This window comes from Vipera ursinii (genome assembly GCF_947247035.1).
Source record: "Vipera ursinii genome assembly, chromosome: 5".
In the NCBI taxonomy this organism is placed as follows: Eukaryota; Metazoa; Chordata; class Lepidosauria; order Squamata; family Viperidae; genus Vipera; species Vipera ursinii.
The window spans coordinates 36,856,274-36,879,311 of record NC_139518.1 but is presented as its reverse complement, the minus strand read 5'-3'; the positions used below and the strand labels follow the sequence as shown (position 1 = coordinate 36,879,311).

Below are 23,038 nucleotides of genomic sequence, written 5' to 3'. Positions count from 1 at the left end.
TGAAAGAAGAAGAAGACCAGACTGAATTAATGACAACTATACTACGCCAAACATGGAGATTTGATCTATTAGAGTGACAATTGAATGACTATAAAGGGGTCACTCTCTTTGAAAAATTGACAACTGGATGGTCTCCCTGAATTCAAACAACGTGTGTAGGAAGAAAGGGAGACACTTTTGAGAAATTAAAGGCAATGATATGGAAGCCTGCTTGGCACAAAAAGAAAGCTAGAGTTAGATTTAAAAAATGGGTTTTTTTCTTAATGTTGGGATTTGTAATAATAAAGCTTAAAATCTCTTTTAATGGGTCAAGGGGAACTGTTGAAAGATATAAACTGATTTTATATCTAGGACCTAGATTTCTAAGGGAATGAAAATTAGCTACTAGAACATAACTTTGAATTATATTATAGAACTTGGAATGACACAAGATACTTTGTTAATCATTGATGAATTACAAAGATGACAAATAGTATATGTTTTTGAAATATAACAAGAATGCACTTAAATGAACAATGTACGTATTTCAGATATGATAATTACTATATAATGAAATAAGGGAAATGTGGGTTACCCGAAAATTAAGTTTTTTAGATACTATAGGCTAATTTGGAGCACTGTATTGAAATTAGATAAAACTTAAAAACAGGATGTGGATAAGTATATGTGAAAATGTATTGATAATTGCTCTAATTGACTGTGTCATAACCACAAATGTATTAATTTGATTCTGATATTGTGATTAAGGGAATTGGAGAGGGAATTTTTGTTGATGTACCCTGACCTATGTATAAAGATTTTGTCATTAGACTTTTGACTATCCAATCAGCACATTGCTTCATAAGTATTTGGATGTAAAATTAGAAAATTAATAAAACTTGTTTTTTAAAAAATATAAAAAAATAATCATGCAATTATTGTTAAAGCTGAAACAAAGTGGACGAGGAACTATTAATCCAGACTGGAATTAGATTGGGAAGAAACATGCTTGTAATCCTCTATTTAAGCCCTTCCAAATCACTCCCACCACCAAAGCTTACTTAGCACATAGTGCAGAAGGCTTCAATTAGCATGGTGTGATTATTAGAGAAGACAGTATACAGGCTGCAGCATTTCCCAAAGCAATGGAACTGGATAAATATAATAGTTAATATTATATTATTCCATAATTGGGTGTAGTGGTATCAGAAAGGCTGAGTTTAATTAAATCCATATGCCTCTTGCCTTGTTTTTTTTCAACAGCAACAATAAGATAAGGAAAGTGGATGGAGGGTGAATCCTGGGACTGAATGAATTTATAAACCATTGACCCAATTTGAATATTAAATTGATTAAAATCACCAAATAAGTAACTGCACAAACAAAAATATAAACAAATTTACCTTGGTGCATTATAATAATGTAACATGGAACTAATAGATCTTTAATCATAGTGTAGTAGGCCATTCAAAAAAAAAAGTCAAGCAATATTTCCTGCCTTTGTACCAAAGAGATACCTTCTGTTCTAGTTCACTTCTCAGTCTCTGCATATCAGTAGAATTCCTCTCTAGCTCCCCAGCTAGTCTCTGTTTTGAGCATTTCACCTCTTCCAGCTGTTCCTGAAGTAGCATGTTCATCTGGGAAAGGGTAGCACTCCTACAGGAAAACGAAACAAAGGGCACAAGAGTACTACAGGAAATCCCTGACTTATGACCACAGTTGACCTCAACATTTATGTTGCTAAGTGAGGCATTTGTTAAGTGAATTTTGTCCCATTTTACAACTTTTCTTGTCACAGTTGTAAAGTGAATCACTGCAGTTGTTAAGTTAGTAACACGGTTGTTAAGTGTATCTGGCTTCCCCATTGACTTTGCTTATCAGAAGATCGCAAAAGATGCACACATGACCCCAGGACACTGCAATCGTCATTGATCACATGACCATGGGGATGCTGCAATGCTCGTGTGAAAAATGGTCATAAATAACTTTTTTCAGTGCTGTTGTACTGTTTTAAGTTGAGGACTAGCTGTATTATATTTAACATTTCCTCAAGCTCTTAATCCCCCTCTTTTCCTAGAAAAAATTGAAAAGAAAACAATCTGTTAGGCTTTTTCCATATCTTCCAGCAGTTAAACCTGCCAAAGGACTATATGCCTATTTAGCAAAACTATCTAATGAAGAATACTCAAGGTTCTGAAATCATTCTCACTATGGGCACTTCACCTTTTGGACCAGTACTGCTGACAGATTTTAGATGGGGAGTGGGTGAGATTTGCCTGAATTAATTGTGGGTTAGTCTAAATCCCAAGAACTGACCCCATCAAGACTACGGGAGCAACAGTCCTAAGCAGTTATTAAGAGTTACTGCTGTAGATCTGACTCTAATCTTTTTATAATATTTCAACCCTAGATAGCTTTACTTATCCCATGGAGCAGTCTTCTCTGAGAACATTTCAAACCCGCTTTTTCCTTTTTTTTCTATTAACCTTAAAATGACAAGCTTCTGCTCTTCAATTTCCAAACAAATGTGTATATTTATAAATAATTACAGAGCAACTCCTCATTTTTTTCTATTGCTTCTATTTGTTTTGAACAAACTACACCTTTCAGTTCCAATACAGGAAACTTTGACTTAAAGCCATTCTTTAGTGACCATTTGAAATGACAAGGACACTGAAAAAAGTGATTTATGACCATTTTTCACACTTCAGACAATTGCAATATCCCCATGGTCACATGGCAACTAGCATGAATTTATGATGCCCCAGAGTCCCATGATCACCATTGGTAACCTTCCCAGCTCACTTCCAACAAGCAAAGTCAATGCGGGAAACCAGATTTGCTTAACAACCAAATGATTCACTTAACAACTGTGGCAAAAAAGGTCATAAAATGGGCAAAACTAATTTAACAACTGTCTTAGCAACAGAAATTTTGGGCTTAATTGTGATTGTAAGTTGAGAACTACCTATATTTCAAACATGAATATACTACCAAGTTGCCATTATGATTATTATATATTTTTGTATCCCTAGTCTATGTTCAGCCATGAGGATAATGAACAAATATACTTCCTGGTTTTCAGCGAACAGTTCAATAGGTCCTATTTGTAACAATACTCTGAATCCCTTCTTCAGTGAACAAATCTGAATATGAAGTCCTTTATTGCTGTGCTTTCTTCTTCAACATCTCCCACAAACTTCAATTTAAAGTCTCTTGATCAACCTTGCTATACTTTGATCAAACTCATTTTTGCCAGTCCTTATAAAAAGCAACTCAGCTACATGTTCTAAATCCTCTCTACTTTCAAGGACCTCCTTCCTGTCACCTGTTCTTCCCTGCCTTTGTTTCTTCTGCAGGGCTGTAGATTTTTCTGTTCCAAATGTTTCGTAGCAGTTGCTGAATTCCAGCAGTATAACATGTATGTCTCTTGCTTCTGACTGAAACCCTGAACTTGCTTCTTTGCTAGACTGCCTTCCATGAAGAAAATTGTTTTCTTTTTCAGGCCTGCTGTAGATCCTTCATTATTTGTGCTGATAAATGTTTACTTCTCTCAGGAGAAATAAAATTGAATTCTTAAAGCAGGATATTATGCAATTTTCCCTGACTCATTTCTAGGCACCATCTTTAATGTTGTACATAATAATATTCACTAATACATGTGATGACCTCCACTAAGTTAAATGTAGTGTGGCCATTTACTGCTCTAATCCTCTGACTATTTCTTCAAACCCACTAGAAGCTTGCACAAATTGCAAGTAGGAATACAAACATCCCAGAATTGCTGTGAGTCATGAACAGTTTTTCAGCTGCTTATGCAAGAACAGCTCATGGGGCACCATCCTTGCAACCAGCAACAATTCAGATGTTGACATGTTAATCTTTCACAGCTGATCACACAATCCCTCACAATTACTGTAGACTTATAAACATTGGAGATATATAAATATAATAAATAAATACTGAAAATGCATAAAAGATTACACACAATACTTTTCTGGTCATAAATTTTGCTTTGAAGAGAAATGGATGGCAAACAAATGAAATAAATAAATAGATTTCTTTGTCCTCTCCTCCTGTTTAGCTCCCTTGGTAACTTTCTCCTGTAGACTTTTGTTTACACAATAATTTTGTGTTTAAGGCTAATTGAGGCAATCCTATATTAGCTTCAGTACTTTTTTTCATTCCTACCTAGAAGACCTGTCTGCCTGCACAGTTACCACTACACCAATGCTTTATATTTAGTAAGTATTACAGATGATCACTGTATTATTTGTATTTTAACAATTCTATCTGTCTTCCATTATTGAAATAACTTCTGAACTTCATGAAAATCTTGTTTTTAAAATTCCTGGACACTTAACAATTCAATTACATAGCAGGTAGCAAGATTCTCACTCTGGGGTAATTTTAGTTTCTCTAGCAGGTTCTTCTAAGACAGACAAATCCCTCTATCATGTTCATATAATCCCATTTTATTCTCATTAGTTGCCTAGATTGACATTAGTGACAACCACTTCATTTATTTTACATGAGCTTCTGTTAATTCTTCTTTCCCTTTTGCAGTAATATCAGTGCTCTCTGAGTCTCATTCCTGCTTATATATATTGTTCTGTGTATTCTTCCATATTGTATTTGGTAACACCTTAGAGTGGAAATCTATGTTTGATTTCCCAGGTTGGTATTTGATTTAAAAATACGAAAGGGAGTATTCTAAGGCTAAATGGGATCTCAATTTTAGAAGCTGCTTTTTTCCCTTTCAGGTATCAAAGTCTGTGAACCATAAGCCTGGTATTCTGCTGCTGGCAGGAAGCTGCTCCCACTCTTTGCATTGATCATTACCAGGGTTCCTCCAAAGGTTTCTGAACCTGCATTTCCCCCCTTTTTTCCATAGCCCCAGCTATCTTTTTTCAAAAGTCAGTTAACCGGCATGTTTTTTGTACAATTGATTCTGCTGCTGGTGGTAGAAAAACCACAGAAAATCAGCATAATGTCTTGGATCCTAAAATTCCTAGAATGGAATTTCTCATTACGGTGTGACCTGTATTGTTTTGATGAGGAACAGGTAAAGTTGTTAACTGAGAAAGAAACTTTCTAATTATGATGTGTAGTTCCTTTCAGGAGAGCTATAGAAAGCTAAGGATTACATGTTACCAGTAGATCTTAGTAAGAAAGCTCAAAGTACAAAAAATGGAACCTGGGTCTCTCAAATCTAAATCAGAGGTTAAAGCCTAGCTCATAGGTGCAATAATATGTCTCAGAAAGCATATTGCTAACGTCACATACATTTCAGTGGCCTACAGTTGTAGATTTCAGTTTAAAGCAACTAATTAGCCTTCCCTGATTGGGATCTTCCAAATAAAATAAACAATTCATCCCAGAAAAACACCAACATTACCTCTGCTGCTCTTTTTCTAGGTGGGTGAGAGTGTTTTCCAACTCTGTATTATGGTCATGTTCAATGCGTCGTAAACGTAATTCTGTTGAGTCTAATCTTGTCTGCAGCTGGGAAGAAGAAAAGATCACAGACTGAACTATACAGTAATAGTAATTCAGGTACAGAAAAATTAGCAGATTTAGGATATGCATGCAATCGCATGTGTCCTACACTATACTATTTGCTTACTTAAAATCCTGAAACTTTTCTTTAACGATTTGAGCTTCACGATTTGAGAGAAAAGATATGTTACTGTATAAAATGCCATCAACTAGCAATCTCTAGAAATGAAATGTGTTCTGAGTTGAATTTTCAGCAGTCAAGGAAAAGCCTTCAGTTTGCAGAAGTCTGTATTTCACCTCACTGTTACAATTTTCCTATGCGTATCATAGTTAGAAGTCCCACGAAGAGGCAGATTTCTGAACAAACTTTCTCCCTTTCATAACACTTGCTTTTACTTCTCTTTTGTTTTCTTCTTTCAGTATGTTTTGATCTTGTTTTTGTCTTTCTTTGGCAGTTTTAAGATTTTCCTTTAATCTGCATTTGCTCCAAACATCAGACAATTTAGATATTTCTTTCTCTCAAATTGTATTTTTATATAAAAAATTCTATGACCGTTCTAAAAGTAGGTCCTGCCAATATAATAATATATTCAGGGGGGAAAAAAGCCTCAATCGGGTATATATTTTTCCAGAACACCAAAGAAGCGTTAACAGAGGTAAAAACATCCTTGCTGATTAATTCCATATGCTTCTTTGTTCAAGTCCTGTAAAGTTTTGCAGTGTTTCAGAAACACTGTAACTTGTTTAACTGAATATTTTTTAAACTGTCTTCAACCTGGATGACTTCCAGATACATGGACAATATATCCTGGCAAATGCTAAAAATTCTAGAACTTGAAATCCAAGATAGCTAGAACACCCAGGTTGGGAAGCTGTTATACACCACCAGAAATAGCGCCTCTAGGATGAATATTATAGAGTTAGAGTACTAAGATTAATTTGGCTGTTATTTTCAGGCACCTGCCATATATCATATGGAGTTGCTAGGATAACTGCCTGAAGAGAACTACAAATACAGATTTGGACTTCACAAGGTTTTTATTTATTAATTAACTGCTGCTTTAACATCCAAGCCTATTAATGTAGAAAACTGAATGCCTGGGTGTTCTGTGTAATCTCTGTTGACTGCTGCAATGCCTTTTTCTACAGATATTAATGTTTTTTGGCAAATGTCAGCAGCTTAGAAACCTTCATAAGTATTCTGATGGCTAACAACACAGGGTCACACAGTGCAACCTCCCATGTACTTTGTCTTTTGAAGTAACATGAGTTTAGCCTATAATTTGTGCTTAACTTTTAAAAAGTTTCAATAGTTATATACTTTGTATTATAACTATATGAAAGCCACCCAGAGAACCTCTGTGGGGCACCACCTACATACATAGAGTATTTATTTTTTTCTTGCTTAACTGGTTTAGCCTAAATTATCATTGATAGCTGACTGAGTAAAACATTTGTCTCACAATAAAGATCTCAGCTAGCTGTTTATCAAAAATATAGATTACTGGAAGAAATGACTGGATATTCATGAAATGAAACCTGTGGGAATCTTTAAATGATATGAATCATGCAACAAATACATGTACCAAATATGATTTTTGGCTGGCTAGCCTAGCTTCCAAACATTCATTCCACTGAATTGAGCATGGCAGTGTAGAACAGGGTTATGCACAATGTTAAGAGTCTGTGCCATATGCCAGTGGTTTCCAACCTTTCTGGCTCTGTGGAGAGGCAGCAGCGGCAGCAGTGGCATTGGTGGGGGGAGAGGGGATGGTTTCACTTGTACGCCTGCTCAATTGCACAAATGGAGCTCTGTGCACTTGCACGCTTGCCCATTGCTTCAGCAGCCCAGTTCGCAATGGGCTGCAGACTAGGGGTTGGAGACCTCTGCCATATGCTTTATCATTAATGGGGGAAAACCTTCACATAAAATACAGACCATCTGTTTCTGACGCTCACACTCAGAGGTTTTCTCCAGCAACTCCTGTTCCAGTTCTCCACATCTTTTCTTATACTGCAACACCTATACCATGATGGAGAAAGAGGTTTAGGTAATCAGAATATTCAAGAGGAAAAGAAAGAACAAAGAAAAGAGTAGTTCAGGGTAAATGATTTAATTAAAATAAAAGAAGCAGAAGTTTGATCCCTGAAGTCAGGATTGTGCATCTTGAGATTCAAGGTCAAGCCAGACCTCTCCAAAAACTATAATTTTAAAGCATACTGTGAAGCACATAAGGAATGAAAATATTTTATTTGCAAATATTTTAATTGCAATTTCCAATTAGTTTTACATTTAAATGCAATCAAGTCCAGTGCATATTTTTTTTTCATTCTGGCTCCACCATACTTGGCCAGCAGCAAGACTTGAAATTAGATCTGTTAGCCCAGCCCTAATTTCTCAGGCAGTTTAAGACACAATAAATTCATCTTTATATGAACACTTCCCTGAATTGCTACTAAGTCATTTATTTGACATATTGTAGGTTTTTGTGGGGAGTGGAGAAGATGGGGAAGACAAACATATAAAATGTAGACTGTGCTAAGAACCAGGTCAAATTAAAAGTAAGAAGAAAAACAGAAATCTGACAGAACTAAAGTGGGAGAAGACAGGGAACATACTATGGGAGGAAAGCCTTTAAAAATGTCAAAAAGAAAAAGACATTTTGGCTGTGTATCACAGATTTTAAAAAGCAAAGATTTAGGAGGGGGAAAAATCCATGAGTGTGTATATTAAGCAGAAGATGCAATAGGGAGGAACTTTCACTTTCAGCAATATGACTCTCTAAATACTAGAAACCAGTCTATTCAAAGATCTTTTCTCACACTGTATCCTATGGGATACAGATTTTGGACAAATGTCTTGTGCATATAGGAATTGATTGAACACAACTGAGGAGCATTATCTTGGGAAGGCTATTTCTTAGTTCTTCCAGAAAATTTTGCAGAGATGAAAGGAAGAATTTCATAAGATCCAAACATCTAGCTAGCATACAGACTGACTAAATACTTTACTAAGTCATAATGTGGGGTAGGCTTTTTTGGGGTTTTCTTCTCGCATGTTGTGTGAACCCTGTACTTTCCTATGGAAACTGCTTCCAAATAAACGCCAAACTGGTCTCTTGATTTAATGGATTGGTACTACAACTAGGCAATGCTGGTACCCTGTTTCTTCAATTCTTCTCTGAAAACTTACAAAGAGCTTTTTAGATAGAATGTATGTTTTCCCTTCATAGTAGCTATTGTATACATCTTAAAAATCACCCATATGACAATTGAAAGCTACTATTCCCACATATATCTAGGTCAGGGGTAGGCAACCTCGGCTCTTTTCTGACTCATGGACTTCAACTCCCAGAATTCCTGAGCCAGCATAGAATTCTGAGAGTTGAAGTCCATGAGTCATAAAAGAGCCGAGGTTGCCTACCCCTGATCTAGGTTGTATGATTCATATGGCAAATCATTTATTTAAATCATCCTTTCCCAATTTGGTGTCCATAAAACATATTGCATTTCAATTATCATAATTTCTGAAATAGCATAATTCAACCTTTTCTTTACCACGGACCCTCTTTAAATAACTTTTCTGGCCATGACCATGGCTATGGACCTCCAAGTCTTAACTAAAGATCTAAATCATAACATTTCTTCAAGCCTTTGCAGACCCTCTGTGACAACTACAGGTTGAGAATCACTGGCATAGTTTATACTAGTTAAAGAGTATTTCAGATTCTGAAGGGCACCAACTGTCAGGTGCAAAGAATCAGGACAATGTGTTAAGTCTCAGTTAAGCTGATTTATTGTTCATGTCTATGTACCAGAATCTAATCAACGAATGGGCAGCACTAAGTTGGTGCTAGATAAGAGTTAACAGAGTTCAAGAGGGGACGGACTTGGACTGCTTGTAGGAACTTAATGACTCCAGACTAATTCCTCTCTTGACTCTGTCCCCAGGCTCTGCCTTTCCTTCTCCTACACCAACATGAGCAATACTAATTTAAACAGGTTATAATGAGAACTAATCTTTTAACATCACAATTCTATTGAAATATTTTATTTTATTAAATGAATGACTACAGTTTTTAATTTTATTTCACAAAGAACAGATCAATGAAAAATGCATAAATATAACGAAACAACACAGGCAAAATAGCAAAATAAGGTTTAGCATGTAATCACACATAAATTAAGCAAACTGTGTTTAAGCACTGACTTTAAGCTTCTGAAAAGTAATAAAACAATAAATATTTAGTATTTTTTCTGTAATCAGGGAGTGGAACCTATGATAGAGCAGTTCAAAACTGAAGTCTGGAAAGTATAGGAGCTCTATCAGGCATTTCCAACAACTTGGCAGGATTTTTAACAGAATCCTCTAATTTTAGAGAAGGGACAGGTTTAAGAGACAGAACAATGCAAAACAATGAACACATTCTCCAGAAATAAATATAATAAATATAAATATAACAGGGCACATCAGCCTAACAAGTTAATTATTATTATCTATCATTAATTAATAACTAATAATGAATACTATATCATTATTTATTATTATTATATTTCATGAGAAAAATACTAAGTTGTTACCACCTGTTCCTTAGATACCAAATTATAATATCTATCCCATTGCAATTCTATGGCTTCTGATCTTGTAGAAGGAAAACCTTATGTAAATTAGATTAAATTAATCTCCTCTAGATTAATTTTCAACATGTTTGCTTTTATCCAATACATCACTCATCCTAAGGTTTGCAAAGTTGAACATGGTTTCATGATGAGTAACTCAGGTGACTTGCCTGCCCTACTCAACAATAACCTGAGCTAGAAAGAAAGAAAATGGCAGGAGGACAAATGTGGTTGTGAATGTTGCTCCAATGCTAGCAAGCACTGCAACAGAAGGAAGCCAGACCTGCTAGGAGTCTGTATTCTGAATGTTCAACAGAGAACCTTCTAAATTAATGAAGAAATACAGCAGAAAGCCCCAATAAATTCAATTCTTATAAGCTCCATCAAATGGATCCTTACAAGCTCCATCAAAAGGGTCCTGGCAAAAATAATACCACTCACCTTGTTTTGCATCTTCTGTACTAACTGAGCCTGGTGCTGTTGCCCATCCTGGAAGGCTTGCAGCTTACGCTTATGTGCTTTTTCATCTGATTTAAACTGCTGTCTCATCTGCAGGAATGCTGTGCTTCCTTCCTCCTCTGCTCGTTGTGCTTGCTGCAGCTACAGAAATAAATACTTGCTGTGATCCAATTGGCAAAACAAGGTTCTGGGTGCAGAATAGCAAAAAATATGGGGCTGGTTTCTTAAAAGTTATGTAAGTACAATGTGTCAGGATCCAATTTCATGCATGAAAAAAAACACAGTTTACCACTTTTCTGACAATAAATTACATGTCAGCTTCCAGGAGGATTTTAGGCTTCTTTCAAAGATTTTGCTAAAATAAATTTTATTTGGAAAGTATCATATTCAAACACTCCATATACCATGTCCAGCTGCAGTTGCATAGTAAGAAGCAGCAGCACATAAAAATGGAGCTAACATCTCATCTACCCTTATATATCTAGGGTGCTGTCAATGGGATATTTTTTGCACACTATTGACTCTCTATATTTACACTACAGAATGTGAGTCCTGGGTGTTTCCTTCAAAGGGTTACCATTACAGTAGAATGCTAGATGGCTGGTTGGATATAAAGGTGGCTGCTTTGCCATTCTGGTATGTGGATGATACAACAACAATGGGCCTTATTTTGGATGACAATGATAGTACTTAAAGGGAGGAGTCTGAGGGTTTGGTGAAAAAACAGCTTGGTTGTAAATGTTGGAAAAACAAAAATATTATCGTTGATTTCAGCAAATTCAGGCACAGACATACCTCTTTGTATTAATGATTAGACTATGGAGGTGGTTTCTGGGAGTGCACATTGGTGAAGTGGGCACCACAGCAACTGCATTTTCTGCATCGCATGAAAAGAGCACATCTTCCTTCCCCTATCCTTACTAGTTTTTATAGAGGGATGATTGAAAGCATCCTGTTGAATCTGGTTCAGAAGTATTACTGCTTTGGACAGGAATGCTGTGCAGAGTGGTGAGGACAGTGAAAAAAATATTGGAAATTCACTTCTTCTATCCCGGACATGGAAAATAAATGCTGCTTAACCAGGGTCTGTAGTATTGTCAGGGACTTTCCACATCTTCTCCATGACTGGTTTTCATAGTTGCCTTCTGGGAGGAGGCTTCGTCGTATCTGAAGCAACTAGATTCTGAAATAGCTTTGTTCCATGTAGTGTCAACCTTGTTAACTCTCAAGATTCCTTTTTTTGCTATGTATTCAAAATGGATGGGGATTAATATAATGTCATTTTTGTATAACTTGGCATTTTTGGTGCTGCTGCCATTATTATATTATTATTGTTATCTTTGGGATGGTGGCATTATTCGATGGGTGGTTCCTTCTTTCGAGAGTGGGGCATTAGAATTTCATGTTAATGTGTGCTGTCGTGTATACAGATAAATAACAATAAAGATTATCTCTTTCTATTTTAGAGGCTACTAGTACATGAAACACTTTTGAAAGAAAATAAATAAATTATTCATTTAGCCATAATATTTATGTTATGCACACTTAAGGACAGATATCCTTTTTTTTCTTGAAAATAATTTGCTTGGCTTATTCAGATAGAACTTTTCACGTGCCATCTCAACAGATCAAAACAAATTTAAAAATAATTAGCTTCTCTTAAAAACTCTATCTCATAAGAACACATTTATTCATGGAAATGGAGAAGTTCTGCCAAAGATACTATTCAAATGAAAACATAGTTTTAGAATTATATAAATATATGCCACATCCATTGAATCAATTAATGCAAATGCTTAGACAGAGTTAATCTGCCAGGAAAAATAGAGAACAAATGCAAATATAAACAGTATTTAATCCTCAGAACTTTATGCTGCTGTGCTAGTTTATTAGCAGTTTATTTTTCCCCTCTAAATTAATTTAAAGAAAGATGTTCTTTAATTTTCTTATGTTTCCTGTAATTCATCTGGTTATTTATAACAAAACTTGAATTAATTTCTTGTCCTGCACCATTTTATATGTTCTAAAAAAATATGGGAAACCTACTGTATACCATAATTCTTTCAAACAATGTAAATTAATTATTAAATAGACAGTACCATTACAGATTATAATTTGCAGCAATATTATTTCTTAAAATCTAAAATTCTATTTAAATTACTAACCACATTTGATAATAGAGCTCCCAAACCATGAGACTTCAGTTTCATTTAGAAGTTATATCAATCCATCAGGCATGACAGACTTAAATGACTGTCTCCTTTAAATAAATGTTGAAATGCAAAAATTTCTACTGACACATACATACAATATATATTTTGTACATACTTCTTCATTTGTATCTCTCCCTCCCTCTCTGTAGGTTATGCGTGAAATGTGCTCACAGCCATGATTACTTGAATATAGGTTCCCACTTCTATCAATAGATCTTTATTCAAAAATTAGTTTATTAAATTACCCTTTCACTAATAGCTTGATATTTGCTAGCTAACTCATCCTTCTCTGCACGAGTGTGTGCCAACAGGTCTTCGAGACGAGAAAGTTCCTTCTGCAATAAGCGGTTTTCTTCTTGCATATTGGCTGGAAGGTCTGTTTTGGATAAATCTGGAAAAATCAACAAATAAATTATGGCAAGTCAATCAACTAGTGGTTTAAAATCAATGCAGTATTATTATTTTAGCTGGAGATGTAGCTTTATTCATATGCACAAACACTGCATACTATTCTTTTTAGGAAGCAGGAACATGGGTAATTCTCTTAGCAATGGAGTGCCAACAGTAAATAGTTTTGAATACCAGTATGCCACATCAAAAAGAATAAGCTGGTATTTTGGATTTAGCAAAAAATTGACATAAATAGAGATGGATGATAAATCTGTTGCATCAGAACTTGATTAGACAGACTACAGAAAAGCCACCTCAATTTATAGAACAATTTGAATATAGAATAATTTGAAAATGAATATAGTAGAAAAGATGCTCACAAGGATGCATACCTATAGAGAAATGCACATGAAATGACGTTAAATGTCCATAGACATTTTCACATAGTTTCTCAAATTTGCAAAATTGAGGACCTAAGAAAAACTAAGCCTGGAAAAAAAATCAACCCAGCCTCCAGGTCTATGGTATATGAAGACTTGCTTCCTTATTTTGAATACACATTCTTCTTGAAAGAGCCCTGAAAGAGTTTGTTGTTTCCAGTTTCATAGAACCTTTTATCACAACTCCTTTAGCCTTCCTGTAAAAAAAATAAATGAGAAGTAGTTGGGCACTAAAACTGTTTTGGTATTGACTATAAAATATGTGATGGATACTAGCATCAACATTTTTTTCTTTGCCACAATAGAACTGAGATGTAATGTTGGCCAATTTCTACACTCCCTCATTGGTCGAGTGGAGGGACTGCTACTCATCTCTTGGTGCAATAAGGATACTAGTGGACTATTATAGAAATGGCTTATGCTTGTTTAAGGAGTGATTGAGACTGAAGTGCGGAAATGGATCCAGTCACTTTTCCAAGTCAACAGCCGCTTAGTTGATACTCTGCCAGGGAACCAGAGGAAACTAAATATGTTACTGGAAAGAATAGATGACTAGCTCTCTTTTCACATTCTTTGTGAAGGAAATTCTGGGAGTTACTGGAACAACACATCCAGAACACATCTGGTTAGGAAGTCAATCCATTCCTAATATCAATTTATGAGTTTCAGCCTCCCCACCATTTTCCTGCATTTGAATTCACACACATTATCTGCTAAAGGGATGTCCAATTTAAGGCAGTACCTGAGGATGATGGATCAGATAAGCTTTCAGTAATAATCTGTCGAATTCTGGCTGGGATTGTTATAGGTGTAGCCTTTTCTCCTCCTCGCACAGTCAATGCTTTGTCATCTCTGCTTGCTCTGGAATGCAGCACTGTATCTTCTAGGGTCTGAAATACACTCAAACATCAAAGTCAGGCTGAAAAACATGTTGGATTTTATTCAGCCATTCATAGAAGATGGATTACTTGGAAACACTCCTCCATACTCATGAGTGAAAATATATACAGGCAACCTATATATGTAGGTTTCTATGGTTTCTGGAGTGCTGCACAATCTGATGTCCATGATTCATGGGAATTTAGTTGCATTGTCTCCCCCTTCCCAATCAGCAATGCTTAATATATAGCTAGTAGGAGGTGAGGCTGGGGAACTTTGCAAGTCTGGTAGTAGACCCAGCATCATAGCTCAGCTTCACCTTCTCAGTTTAGTATACATTCAGCTTGTCTAAGCTCATTGAAAGGAATGAGTTTAGACACTGTACAAGATCTGGCCATTCGGATCCCAGCCTCTTATCATGTTGATGAAGCATCCTAACCTTAGATTTAGGGTTGGGGTTTGCTACAGTTGTGAGCTAAGGACGAGAGAAAGGGAAGCATCATGAAGTTATATCATATATACAAAAGGCTATTGGGGTGTGCTCATGCCATAGTTAGAGATTTTTCAAAATAAATTTTTGTGGAGTCAGGACTAGTAAATAAGCAGATGAAAAAACTCCAGGGATTACTAGACAAAACTCAGATTATTTTTTTTAAAAAAAACAAAGCAGGAAAGTCAAACAACTTCCTTATTGTCATCTCCTCATGTTGTGTATGCCATATAGTACCTATTTAACAGTAACTATTACACTTTTAATGATCAGTACAAAAGAACATTTTGGCAGTGCCAAACAGGAGCTCCTTTAGAGAAATATTTTTAGACAAAATATTACAGATTTATACTTTGACTCTAAAACATTTTTGAAGCAAAACTGAGACTGTTTACTCAAAAAATGCAAATGGATTTTATCACAGAATAGCTAAGGGAGCAGATGAAGATATTCAGAATCTACCTCTGATTTTAAAGATGTCTTTTCCTTTAAACATTTTGACCCTTCAGTCCAAATTTTTTGTACTATAAATCATAAGAGTTGTTTTCAACTCATTTAACTTTACAACTACGGTATGCCAGTTGACCAATTTACAATTTTTTACAAAGTTAAAATAATATCTGTGCTTTGTTTTGGGTATTTATAGGAATCTTTTCATTTTTTACTTTTTATCTATGCCAAAACACATGCAAAATACTGAAGAATGTTCATGTTGACACTTACTTGGTATTTATTATAGCAAAATTCTTATCTGTGGTAATTAAGCTAAATAAATAGATATAAGAACGCTTTTTAAAGAAATACATTTATTTGCCTATATTAAAACCCAAGGCTATTCTATTTCACACATAAACTGAATCAGTTAGGGTATATATTGTCTGGTATATTATTGTATTCATATTGCAAGCATTTTATATACTGTTTTCTTCTGTGTTGTTTTTTTGCTTTTAAACTGCTCTTGAAAAGGAATTCATTTCTATAACATGTTGGACTCTAGTGAAATAATGTTCTTGGCATTTAAGATTCTTCTCTCCCTTGAATTCCACAAGAAATTATATCAATATACCACTACTGAAAATCATGCTCTAGACTTTATTTTTAATCTGTAAAATTTCAGAGAGTGTATTTTTGGTCAAATAGCAATATTGCTGCTATTTGAAATATATTATTCCCTGGTGCATGATACCTTTAAATTTCTGGACATGTACAGGAGAAGGGTTTAATTTATCCCAGGAGATGCTAGCAATTTATGACTCTCTTATGAAGTAAGATGAGATTTGGTATTTAAGCAGATTATAGTGAATAGAAACATTTCTCATCTTGTTGCCAAAGCTATCCAGGTGTCTGTCTGTATAATGGTACTAAAACAATAATACTTCACTGGTGCAGCTCTACTAGTGTTTATAGGGCAAGAATATTTTGGGCACTATCATAAATTTCTGCTGCCTTTGAAGTTTAAAAATACATAAATAAATAAAACAGAATAGTGCTACTGAACCACTTCTGTATTTAAAAGTCTCAATTCAAAAATTAAAAATTAAAAGAAAGTCAAAAGGCTGGTGGAAATGTGCTTTATGGCTTATATACGGTAATTCTAAATTTTGTCTCTAATGATCTCTCCGTTCCTTGGATTTCTATTACCTCCCTTAAAATGATAAAGGTAACAAATCAAATTGGGTTTTTATTATAATAGGTCAGCCTAAGGGATTGGGGTACAGTTATTGGGAAGAAAAATAAAGTAAAAAGCTAAAACATGTAAAGTTAAAAAGGTACACAATGTATATCTGAGACATAGACAGTATAAAAGGATTTTTAAAAATGAGAATCTAAAAATCAGAAGAGAGGGCTTAGGGAAGCCTTTCTGTATGCAGTGTGAAAGAAATAATATGGCAGAGGTTCACTGAATGTAGTTTAATGCATTGAATCCCAAGCACAATCAGACATCATCTGACAAAGGTAAGAAATGTATCTGCTTCTGGTAACTAGCATACAAACACAACTGTTATTCTACTCATATGATTACTGAATGCCTGTGGTAATTTATTAAAAATTGGAGCAGTGGAAACAAGTGGTTGTGTTTTGTGTTTAGACGCTAAAGCGAAGAATTTGATATATGCAAAACCAACAGATCATTGATTTCTTGCTTAGACACCCCTAAGTCTCTGTCAATATTGTTTGTTTTGCTGTAATTGCAAATCTGAACTCAAACTAGGTGTAGTTTGTTACCCAGGTCTGATCTCTGCTATATTTTGCTTGTGCACCTGGAGATTTCACTTGTCTCAATAGGTTGACATAATACACGGGTGTCAAACTCAATTTCATTGAGGGCTGCATCAGCATTGCGGTTGCCCTCAGGGGGCCGGGTGGGTATGGCCAGGGTGGGCGTGGCCTACTGGGTGGGTGTGGCTAGAGTGCGTATGGCCTACTGGGTGGGCATGGCCAACTCTACATCGTTCGCATCAAGGGTGCCTATGGGGGCCTGGGCAGGAGTGGGACAGATCTGAGGGTCTCTGGCAGAAGGAAGGTCTCTGGGCCAGGGCCAAGGCAGTGGAGGCCGTTCCCTCACTGTTTCCAGGATGGCTTTGTGGGCCACATGAAACCACTTCGCGGGCCGGATCCGGCCCCGGGCCTTGTGTTTGAAATGTCTGACATAATACTATCCCTGAGAAACGTAGAAGCACATTGTGTTAGGAATGTATTCATTGTGTTTGCATATATATATATGTAGTCATAGATGTATTATCTGCTTATTGTCCCATCATGAAAAAGAAAGAAAGCTATTTACTGTAATTATATACCTAACCTTAAAATCAGTGTATATTTTCTGAGTCTCATTCTTGTTGTGGGATGCGAACAGTTTAAGCATCTTATTTGATCTCTTAATCTTTCTCAAATATAAGTAAAAAAAAGTTAACTGTGAAGACATAACACAAATGTTATGATCTAATTAAATACTGCAATAACCAATGTTTCTCAATCTCAGCAACTTTAAGATGTGTGGACTTCAAATCCCACAACCTGGCTGGGGAATTCTGGGAACTGAAGCCCTACATTTTAAAGCTGCTGAGATTGAGAAACATTGCACTAACAACATAATGCATGTGATAGCTAAAGTTATAAAACTTTCAGGAAAAAGAACCCTGAGGAATACATAGTTTTGTAAGGGAATCATCTCCCTTTAGCAACTTGTACTGTTCAGTCTAAATCATTTTAGCGTTTCTGCCTTTTAACATAACAGATGCTGTGCTTGAATATAAAAAATGCAAGAGTTGCAAAAATGCCAGTTGTATAACTGTAACAATCAAGCTGCCTATCTGCTACAGCTTGAATTAAAAAAATCTAGCTTGGTAATAAGTTACAGCTCATTCAGCCTCTGAATAGGGACCATGGAGAGAGCTGCTTCTTTTGCAATGGGAGAGGCTGGCACAAATGGGGCAGCTATGGAAAAAATCAGATTGAAGTAAAGGTAAAGGTTCCCCCCCACACACATGCTAGTCGTTTCCAACTAGGGGCCAGTGCTCATCTCCACCAAAGGCGCACGGAACGCTGTTACCTTCCCACCATAGTGGTCCCTATTTTTCTACTTGCATTTTTTACATGCTTTCAAACTGCTAGGTTGGTAGAAGCTGGGACGAGTAACAGGCGCTCACTCTGCTACACGGCACTTGGGATTTGACCCGCCAAACTGCTGACCATCTGATCGGCAAGCTCAGAGTCCTAACCCACTGAGCCACCACGTCCCCTCTGAATAGGGACCATGGAGAGAGCTGCTTCCTTTGCAATGGGAGAGGCTGGCACAAATGGGGCAGCTATGGAAAAAAATCAGATTGAAGTAACAGAGTATAACCAATACTGTCCATTCACAAAAAGTGAAAGAAAGTGCTACCCACCAATAAATATCACACAAATATAAACCTTGTATGACTTTGAGGTGATGTTCCCATGGCTTACTTACCAATCGTTCCCTTAATCATAGCTTATGTAATTAACCTATTCTGTTAGCTACACTGAAGAATGTGAACTATTTCTGGGTTGGGTTCATACAACATGCTAATGTAGCATGCTATTAGGTAGTTGTAGATCAGCACAATAGAAAGCTGACATTTTATTTTCTACAATTAACATAGGTTAATAATAACTGAGATCACATTATTAATATCAAATGTATTACATTTCAAATAGGATAGAAAAACCGGTTACAGCACAAAAGGTTTTATGTTTTACTCTTGAAAGTACCCTCTTGAATAGTAATCATAAACTGGCTCTTATGTCAAAAAGTTGTACCATATGCACTATACAGCAGAATTCTCAATTACATTTCAAAGATTTCTTGTCCCCTTTTTCTAAGAACAATCTAATTTAGGTACCGTAGATTGCTCCTTTGGAATCCTTGACAATTAGCTAAAGCTTGCATATGTAATTTCTATTGAAAATGAGGGCTTTATTAACAGTTTCTGGGATTATACAATATACTGGTTGAGTCTGAATACTGGTTAAGAAGATCTAGTCTCTATATATTTATTCTGAACGATATAGAAAAACTTGCAACTTATTTGCACTTATTTAAAGTGGAATGTGTGAGTGAAGCATCCCAAAACTGCCTTTCCAAACAAATTTTGAATACTGCTAAAATTAGCTAATGGAACCTCCAGGGTTATTATTTGTTTTACAAATTATTCTAGGAGAGGATATATGTTTAGTTTCTTCTGTGGTGATCTAGTTTTATAATCCCAATGGAACTGTACCCAGGAAAGGAGAGGTTTCAACAGTATGCATCTGAATTCTACAGATATTCACTGAGAAGTCTTAGTTAAGTTCAATAAAAATCATTGCAAAGTTTAAAGTACTATGAAATTGCACTCCAGAGCTGCAATAGTTTCTATACATATTTGGGAATGAGTCCCATTAAGCACAATGGGCTTCCTGAGTAAACTTGCATAAAAGAATGCTGTTGTTTGGATACTTGGAAAGCAATTTCCTTGCAGTCACCACTTTTTTGTTGTTTATTTTCAATCCTTAAACCTTACTGCCCTCTAGCGTATTTAAAATGTTGATGACTCCATAAGATCCAAGGCAACTTTACACCATGTATGAAAAAAGAAATACTAATTGTTACTGATGTAATTGAAATTATATTTTAAAATGTCAGGGCATGCAACTTGTAGCAAAGCTTATAACTATGCAATAGATATCAGTGCTCTTTAGATTACAAATAGTCTGAAGGATCATGATAGTAGACATAACACATTAGCCTATGATTAGTTTACTTAATCATTCTTTATTGAACAGACAAAATTGATTGGGTTTATAAAGCCTACTAACCTAAAAAAAATTCCCTTTTTCATAAATTGAGTGACAAACTACAATAATTTTGTAAACAAAACTACAAACAACTAAACCACTTTCTAGGTTAAGATACTGACCTAAGTTAAGAATCTGACCTTAGTTAAGAATCTTTACTAAGTATGGCTTCATGGTTTCTATATAAACTATCTGTTGTAATACTTGATACAACCTTCTTGCATTCCAATTTATTTGTCCATGACATCAAACTTTTCTTATATATGTTCCATATAGAAAAAGCATGATCTTTTTCACAGAGCTTCTCTATTTAATTTGAAAGTACTTAAGAAACCACAATCTCTTTTCCTTTTCCAAGCCTTAGACCTTAATATGTATATGGTCCTTCACTTACATTCTTCTCACAACAGTCTGGTGGGGTAGAAGATATTGCAACTCATTACACTCCAACAAACTTTCAGACATGAGAGAGTAGAATTATTGACTCCTAGGTCAATATTTTAATTATTACACTGGCATTTACATCAAGGGCTACTTAAATTGAAACCCATATAATAAATTCAGTTAAAGTTATTACAGTGTCCTTAAAGAAAAAAAATAGCATTCCATCAGCTGTATTTTGCCCAGAAAAAAAAATTGCAGCAGAGGACACTAATGCTTCCACCCTCCTTATTTCACTACCTAAGCTGAACACCCGAATTAGGCCTTCAGGATTCAATGTATTTTCCCCCAGCAGGTGTTCCTTTAGGAATGGAATGTTGAGAAGTAGGAGAGAGTGATCGTAGCCCTGTTTTACTTTTAAATTATTCAATTAGAATACTTTATTTGGCCAAGTGTGATTAGTCACACAAGGAATTTGTCTCCGGTGCAGGGATTCGACAGGAGGTATTAAAAAGCTGCTCTTTCACTAACCTGGATTGCGGCTTCCAACCTTAAACTTGGCTTCTCCTCATTTTCCTTGCTCATCGCTCAAAACTGGGCCAAGCCCGAAGAGGGAAACCAACGCTGGCCTAGCCAGTCTTCTCGCTATATGCAGAACAAGAGAAGTGCATGCATATTTATGTTCCAACTAATCCGGTGTCAATGACTGATGATCCTTCTTCGCTGCCTTTTAGAATGGAGGAGGTGTGTAAGAGACCTGGCTCCAGTTGCTAAGGCAATGGGAACGCCGAGTCCCTTGTGTTGCTATAGAAATAGAATGCACCGGGGTTGCTATGGTGACAAGAGACGCGACAAACCGAACTGTTTTCCTAAGTCAGGCTGCAAATAAAATGGGACATATTCTGTTCACAATGAGGATGATTGGACGTTCTCTAGAAGACAATCTGAATCAAGAATCACATCCTCAAAACATTTAACAACAGCACATTTTACTATTCTACTCTGCAGTATATTTCTGCTGAAAACTTTATTCTAGTGATTTAATCTTTATTTTTTTAAAAACAGCCATTTTTTGTGCAATATAAATAATCTCATTTCCTTCTTAATACATCATAATTATGCAGGATATTCTAGGAAATATGTTTAATTAATCATATTGCATTTTACTTCCATATTTATGATAACAATAATTAAATATGTAGGCAATTTGTAAATAATTTATTAGTATTTGTGAAGTGGCTTTCAACATAAATATTACATCAGTGTATCTCCAGCAAGGCATTCATTTTAAACTTTTTTAAAAAGTCGGTCCATATGTGTTTTCTATTGAGTCATAATTTCCATAAATCTTATTAGCATAGGCAATAGTTGTTGGGAGATGAAGTCCAAATTACCTGACTGGAAAAGGCTGCACTAAGGAATCAATTTTAGACTGTATTTCCTTTTTCTTGATATAGCAACATTTCCTTCTTAAAAAAAATACAGTAAATACACCAAGGTGTGGCTCTTGAGTAATTTTTTTTAGAATCAACAATGTCATGAGGCTATATTCTTCATTTTTTCCTGAGTTAAATGTAAAGGAAAAGATAAAAAGATAAAACATTTTAAGTACATTATATAATGTACTTATAATGTACTCACCAGTTTATAATATTCTTGAAGACAATGTGATATAATGCAGTCTTAGACTTTTTTTCTCAGAACTAAAATACTTGTTTCTTATGATAACTTTTTTTAAAAAAATTACTAGATTTACTTTTCTGTATCTTTGAATTTCTTTTATATTAATATATGTTGTAAGTACTTATTGATTATGTGCACGTAATCAAGCACATAAATTTTGTCTATAATGGCCTGTCCCTATCTTGGTCTTTCTGATCTTCAACAGTACACTCTTTGTTACTGTAATTGAGTCCATCCACCTTGCTGCTGATCATCCACTTTTTCTTTCTCCTTTCATCTTTCCTAACATTAGTACCTTTACCAATGATTTTGGTCTTTGCCTAATATGTGTAACATAGGATAATTTAGGCCTGGTTGTTTGTAGTTCAAGTGAGACTTCTGAGTTGGTTTGTTTAATGATTCATTTTATTAATTCAATGGTTTTATAGGGCATCCAACAAACAATGAGACTGGGTAGCATTCAACAAAAACAAACAGTAAACAGAAAAAAACCCCCAGTTACCAAGCATTTAAAAAATTTAAAACGGCAATTGAACATAATAGTTAACCAACCAAAAGGGGATTCCACTCAACTGGACTTCAGTGCCTGGGGAAAAAATCCAACACCTAGGTTTTGATGGCTTATAGAACAGCAAGCAGATTTTGGGTGACTACTGTGTGTCAGGGCAGGGGGAGAGAGATCATTCCAAAGCACAGGAACAGCC

The 23,038-nt window shown here is 35.5% G+C and overlaps 1 protein-coding gene across 1 annotated transcript in view; it reads right to left on the bottom strand.

Annotated features, from left to right (window-relative positions):
- The window catches only part of CROCC2 (ciliary rootlet coiled-coil, rootletin family member 2), a gene marked incomplete at its 5' end in the record, with an annotated part of 114,775 nt that extends 93,539 nt beyond the window's left edge, over nt 1-21,236 (bottom strand). Inside the window, 7 exons of the mRNA XM_083363605.1 lie at nt 1,497-1,635; nt 5,378-5,484; nt 7,418-7,501; nt 10,540-10,698; nt 13,016-13,161; nt 14,343-14,490; nt 21,183-21,236. Of these exons, the coding sequence (XP_083219731.1) occupies nt 1,497-1,635; nt 5,378-5,484; nt 7,418-7,501; nt 10,540-10,698; nt 13,016-13,161; nt 14,343-14,490; nt 21,183-21,236 (837 nt within the window). The remainder of the gene's footprint in view (nt 1-1,496; nt 1,636-5,377; nt 5,485-7,417; nt 7,502-10,539; nt 10,699-13,015; nt 13,162-14,342; nt 14,491-21,182) is intronic.
- Between the last annotated feature and the right edge of the window lie 1,802 nt (nt 21,237-23,038).